The sequence below is a fragment of the Rhizophagus irregularis genome, chromosome 15 (genome assembly GCF_026210795.1).
Source record: "Rhizophagus irregularis chromosome 15, complete sequence".
In the NCBI taxonomy this organism is placed as follows: domain Eukaryota; kingdom Fungi; phylum Glomeromycota; class Glomeromycetes; order Glomerales; family Glomeraceae; genus Rhizophagus; species Rhizophagus irregularis.
In genome coordinates this window covers 865,864-872,426 of record NC_089443.1, presented here as the reverse complement: position 1 = coordinate 872,426, position 6,563 = coordinate 865,864, and the positions used below count along the sequence as shown (strand labels likewise).

General features: G+C 27.4%; 2 protein-coding genes across 2 annotated transcripts; one reads left to right on the top strand and one right to left on the bottom strand.

Moving 5' to 3' along the window:
* Positions 1–2,993: 2,993 nt before the first annotated feature.
* OCT59_006952 (uncharacterized protein) lies at positions 2,994–5,067 on the bottom strand (the record flags this gene model as incomplete). The annotated part of the gene is made up of 3 exons (XM_066138361.1): positions 2,994–3,000; positions 3,077–3,156; positions 3,406–5,067. The coding sequence occupies 3 exons, from the start codon at positions 5,065–5,067 to the stop codon at positions 2,994–2,996; spliced, it is 1,749 nt and encodes a 582-aa protein (XP_065998411.1).
* A 472-nt stretch (positions 5,068–5,539) lies between these two features.
* OCT59_006951 (uncharacterized protein) lies at positions 5,540–5,779 on the top strand (the record flags this gene model as incomplete). The annotated part of the gene is made up of 1 exon (XM_025327250.2): positions 5,540–5,779. The coding sequence occupies one exon, from the start codon at positions 5,540–5,542 to the stop codon at positions 5,777–5,779; it is 240 nt and encodes a 79-aa protein (XP_025172244.2).
* Between the last annotated feature and the right edge of the window lie 784 nt (positions 5,780–6,563).

Genomic DNA, 6,563 nt, shown 5'->3' with positions numbered 1-6,563 from the left:
ATTTTTATTTAATAAATTTAATTTATATAATTTATATGTACTTACTTTTTATTGATAATATTATTGAATAAAATTAATTTTCATAAAAATATTATTCAATTTTTTGGTATAAGTAAAATTTAACTAAGAAACATTAAATAATACGTAATAAATTTTATACATATACCTCATTATCATAAAATTGTTACCATTTTAAGAGATATTAATGTAACGATAATATTCGATAAACTTTCCCAAATCTTCTATCGCATTTATATTCTATATTTTGGAATTCGTTATATGTTTATTAGCTTTGATATATCGAACCCATTTATCTTTATTAATTTTATTATTCATTTTTTTTTTTAAAAAAAAAGGATATCAATATTTAAGTACGGTGGGAAAAAATTCCTTTTTATTATTTGATGACGACCGATCTATAAAGTCATTTTAAAAATGCATAATAATACAAGTTGCATGATTGCATCATTGCATCCTATTGAGGAATGTGGGATTTAGTTCAAATTCGTTATGGGTATAGGCGAGTGAAAATAATCTAAATAATCTAATCCATTAATAGAAAGAATTTCTTATTTTTAATTTAGACCGCAAATATTCTTTCACTATATTTGGATAGTTTTAAAAAAATTGCTTAAAATAAGTACTATGTTGTCAATTTGGTTAGCCAATATTGCAATATTGCATAAATCAAATACTATCGAAAAAGAATTTGGAACCGATTATAATAAACCAGTTTAAAAACCGGTATAAATTATAGTACCATTGGAGGCTTAATACAACATTATTTACATTATTTTGATATTTGTAATTATGTAAATATAAATAAACAAAATTACAAATTTGGCCATATATAACATCATGTATCACATGAGGGAGAAATCTCCGGTTAACAATTTTCGCATTTGATTCATGTCTAACATATTGATTTCTCAAATCGATCATTGATTAAGCTTAATTAGTAACAATAAAAAATTTTTTTTAAATATGATTGGTTCTGGTTTAGAATTTTGCAACTTAAGAAATTTTATTCTTTCGCGTTTCATGAAAAATATGTTACTAAAAATATTCTTCTTTGCAAAAAATATGCTACTTAATATTTTGATAAAATTTAAATTTTGTAAATAAAGAAGGCTTTAAAAGGCTTATTATAATGATCTTTGTTAATTTTTTATATAAATTACAATTTATTAAATATTTTGATGTAAACCCATTTAAGGTTCTAACATTACAAAACAACTAAAAAAATTTTAAAATCAGGTTTTCTTTAAAAATAAAGAAATAAAAAGAAATGTTGAAAAATATTAGTATTTGATAATAAGTAAAGTTCCAAACCGAAATACTTCTAAAGAAAGAATATCCAGTACCACGAGAAACTTACCATGGTTAATGAAAGAAATCCTAAATAATGTACCCAAGCGTCCCTAAAAAGAGGAAAAGGAATTTTCAAAGAAAAGAAAAAGGACGAAATACTTTAAGGTGATTGTCCAGAAAAAAAGGAAGTGAGAAAAAAGGTGAGAACAAAAAGAAGTGGAACTTATCACATTCTTAAATAGAAAATACTAAATTAAAGCGTACAAGTGTTCCAGAGTCTCCTTGGGTAGTATTGTAAACCACATGAATATTTATTAATAAATATAGATTGGTGGTAAGTTTTAAAAATTAAATTAAAAAAGAAAAAAATATTGTAGGTATTATATTTTATTAGGTGATTTCGTACCGCACCTGTAAGTTTAAGTTGTATTTATATAATATAAACATCCAAAGAATCAGGTACGGTAAGATCGAAAGCATATCGGTTAAAGTTTCATACCTAAAAGCAATAAAGTACAATGCCGTGACAAATACACAAGAATATGCCGTAACCAAATAGATAACACCTGTATTATAGTATAGGCAAAATTTAATTACGTCAAACGGGTATCAACGGATCGTAATTAATCCAATATATCGAGATGATCAAAGATCCAATTCGCGCATATTTGAGTTAACGTTTGTAGCGAAACTTGTTTATGACTGGCAAACTTAGCGAAACACGACCAAATTTTCGAAACTGGCGTAAACTAACGAAACTTTCGCTCTGGATTTTTGCAGTATATTAAAGTAAATATGGGGCGTATCATTAATTATCTTGAGTAAATAATTTCTTTTTAATCTTAATCTTATGTACAGTACATGTGTGTTTTTATATTTATATTTAAAATTGAAAAATCTGTCATATTAATTTGTCATCAACTTTAACAGCTGGATCTCATACACTGTTCTTTCCTAAACTATTTTCGATTATTTTTTTCCTAAGGTATCTATAATATCACTTTTTTTAAAATCTGTTCTTCACCAGTTAATGTTGCACCGATTCATTAATATTTTCGGTTAAGCACAATCGCTTGATGGATGTCTTGCTAGCAACTTTTCAATTCAACGAGAAAACATACAAGTAGTTATGTCTTTGGCCATGACAAAAAATTTATATGTAAATGTATTGTAATCAATCAGAAACTTAGTATAACTTCGTCAGTTTTCATTAGACAGTAAAGCGATTTTAACCAAATTACTAAAGTTTTGGCAAATCCTGAGCTCCTCAACGTTAGTATTAATACATGGATTAACCGTCACAGATTTAAAAAGTAATTTTAATAGTTACCACTTATTATCAGGTCAGATTTAACACTGGCTTTCTCAAACGAACCACAAATTCAATTTTCCAAGTAAAAAAAAATTTATAATTGAGAATGATGATACAAACGAGCATTGATAGAAAAGTAGTAATACAAGATATTTTTTAATTAAATGAAATAAAATCACCATAAAATACATTTGTTTGAAAATCTATAGTTCTTAATTTTCTTAATTGAATTATATATTAAACCACGGGAAAAAATTCTGATAAAATGTCACGTGGTTGTCTCACGACTATATGCGGGAACAACCAATCTTTACTTTTGGAGAGTAAATTCTACACTGTTCCCTCTACATCTAGGGAACTCATTCATTCCTTAATTCCTAAAAAATACAGTAGATACTTTAGCGTAAATGTAATTATATAAAAAACAAATAAAATAGCTGTAAAAATGAATACCTGTCATTCGGATCAAAGAAAGCACACTTAATGTTATTTTCTGATATTTCCAAAGGCTTAACTTTACATTCACATCTACACTTAATAGATTTTGTTCTAATTTTTTCGTAATTTTGTTTTAAAAAGATTGGCCCACAATTGGTTTCTTTAGTAGAATATAAACTAATAAATAGATTAGATCGATTAATATATAGTTTTCTTGAAAATGAACGACGATAAAAAGAAATTATATTATGAGCACTATTATTTGGAATAATGAGCGTGTAAAAAGTAAAATCAGGTAATTTATCATAAATACTATCTTTCAAATTGTAAGAGAACGTGCATACACTAGTTTTATTTTTTTGAGCATTAAAAAAGTGATGTCCAATAATGAAAGAATCATTTGAAGAGTCTAATTTAGTTAATACAGGAATTCCTATACAAGGGGGAATTTCATTGATATATGGATCATATTCAAAGTTTAATAGTTTTGTATTAATCGTAGTTTGACCATCTGACGTATTTTCATTTTTGAAAATCTTCAACTGAGTATTGAAATCTGAAATTATGAAATTAAAATCTATATAATATCCAATTACCATCCATATGATCTTTAACTTGCATTGACGTTTCTTAAATTTTTTCTGAATACAATGGATTATAAGATTTGGTATTCCACCTGGCGAACAAAGTACTTGACAGGTAAAAAAATTATTCTGTGACTTTTCCATATCAATAACAGTTGCAAAAACATTACAGTCTGCTTCTTTATTTTGAATAATATTTAAGATATTTGGAGGTATAACATCCTTAAATTCAAAGATTTTTGGTTTTCCAAACTTTTCCAAGTTATAACTAATTACTTTAAAGCCTGAATGATGGATTCTTTTCCCAACAGATTCAATGATTTTTTTACGTAAATAATCAGGTATAGGTTGGAAAATACTAATTAGGCCTTGTAATTCTATACAATCCCAATTTTTATAATTTTCTAAGGTCTTAAACCAAGCTTTTTCGTCAAAATTTTCAAGGTCACTTTGTTCTCCTCCAATTAATTTTGTATAGTTAGATTTATAATGATTTGACTTTGCTTCTGAATAACCGGCAGTACCCGCTGCATTCACTTCCAGAGTCCCTCCGGCATTTACTTTCATAGAGGCTTCTTTAGAATTTTCTGCAGAACATCCAGTTGATGTTGCACGTTCATCATAATGTGCTCTACCACCCAAAATAACTGTCGTTGGGATAAACTGACCATATTGCTCAGTTATTTGTTTAAACTTTTCAGCAGAATCTTCAGATTTAATGGCTTTCTCTACTTCTTCAATAAATTCTTGTGTCGGTTTTAAATGATCACCAAATTTTAATGATACTTTGTCATATTGTGTAAAACTATAAGAAGAAATATTTTCAGAATTAATTCCTTCATTTCTCATATTTCCAATTGATATTCCTAATTTTCCCAAGCTTTCTAAATTAAAATCAGTACTAAAAATTAAGTTTTTTTTCATAATTCTATCATGATTTGACTTAAATTCAACAAACCCTTTCCGACATCCTTCAGCACCAATTTTAAACAATTCACAATCTTCTATTTCAAATGCTCTCTTATCTGCTTTCTTAATTCCATTAGAAGTCATGGTACACCCATAATCTATTTTACGTAATTTACTCAAACATTTCCAATCAGGTTCTGAACATTGTTTTAAGTATAAAATATTATTTTCATCAATAATTACAATAATATCATTTAGAAGGTAATCCTCCTCTTCTTCAAGTTGTATTTCAGAAAATCCATAATTAATATTATCGTTGTTGTCATCACGATACTTTTTTGAAAACAACAATGTGTTATCAATAAATTTCTTATCTTTAAGTTCTTGACGAATTATTGATAAATTATTTTCAAGATTTAAACGGACTGTCCTAGCGCTGGGTGGTGGATATGATGGCGGGTCGACTATAGTTTTTACTGTTACAATAGCGTTGGAATCTATAAGAAAAGACATTATATAAATTTTTTTTTTAAAAAAAAAATTTAGAAAGGGGTTTATATGTCGCACATATTATTCAAGCCATTTGTACACAAATAAATATGTCCCCCGACAACCGGAGATCGAATTTACCGTTGTAACACCAACAATTTTATAATTAAAAATTCTACCCCACATGACCAGTGACATTTAAGGGAATGTGAAAAATATAATTTTGGAGGCAAAAAAAACCCGTCCCTCAGATAAAATATAAACAATGAAAACGCGGTGGGTGTGATGCTGCTGGTGATGAATATTTTTAGGTCACGTGGAATAGAAAATTAGTTGGTGTAGTTGGTGTTACCGGAGATCGTCACGATCATTCAACACGTCACATAAAATAAATAAATAAATAAATCATTCAACACGTTTAGGTCTCTCATATGACGTTATTACTCATAGATACAACGAATGGAAAGGTAAAAAAGACCGTTATTTACAAAAAACAATGGAACCTACAACTACCAATACAAAAAAAGGTATTGCTACTACGCGCATGTATTACAAAGAATACAAGAATCTTGAATTTGATGCCGCTAGAACACCACAGCAAATCAAACGGTGGAATCGTTTAAAAAATATGATTATTAGATCAGAAGAACATTTAACTCGACCTAAACCCTTCTTGGTTAAAGATCGTTCTAATGTTTACAAAAACTGCAACACTTGGTGGAACGAGACTCGTTAACTGTCAAAACTGACATCATCAGGAGTTATATTCCATGTAGATTTATGTGAAAAATATATATAAAATCTACATATACTATTCTATGTAGTTTTAAGGACCCAACGTGGATTTCATGTGAATCTGATTTTATGTGTAAAATATATTTATATAGAATTATATAATTTTTTTATTTAACATTCAATAAATTTTATTGTATGTATATTTTATATAATTATTATTTAATATTATAAATTCGTAAATTGTAAATTTATTGTAAATAAGTTTTATTTTTAAATATTACACAACAATAATACATGATTTCCTTATTGTTATTAAATGAAATTCTAATAATTTGAATATAATATCACCTAATATTCCCAAATTATTAAGGTCCATGAAAATCCTTAAATAAAATACTGATACCATGGGTTACAGAGGAGTTAGTTGTACGTGTACCATAATATCCAGTTGGCTGTTGATGCAGTATCATTATGGTGAATGTCTTATTTTATTGAGCAATATATCATTTTGTTAGTAGAATCTTTCCTAGTAGAAGTGCGAGCAGTTTGATCGTATTACCTACAAAAATAAAGAAATAAATATAAATCATTAAAAAACATTTCTCCAACAAATAAACAAATACGAAATTCTCCACCTAATTTATGCCTACCTGCCCTTCAATAAGTCCAGTTCGTTAATCTTGGCATTTCTATAGAAAAAAAGAAGGAATATAAATACGTTTCTCAAACCAAAAAAAAAAGAAATCCTGCTAATATATACTTACACCATATCTTCCATTAAATTC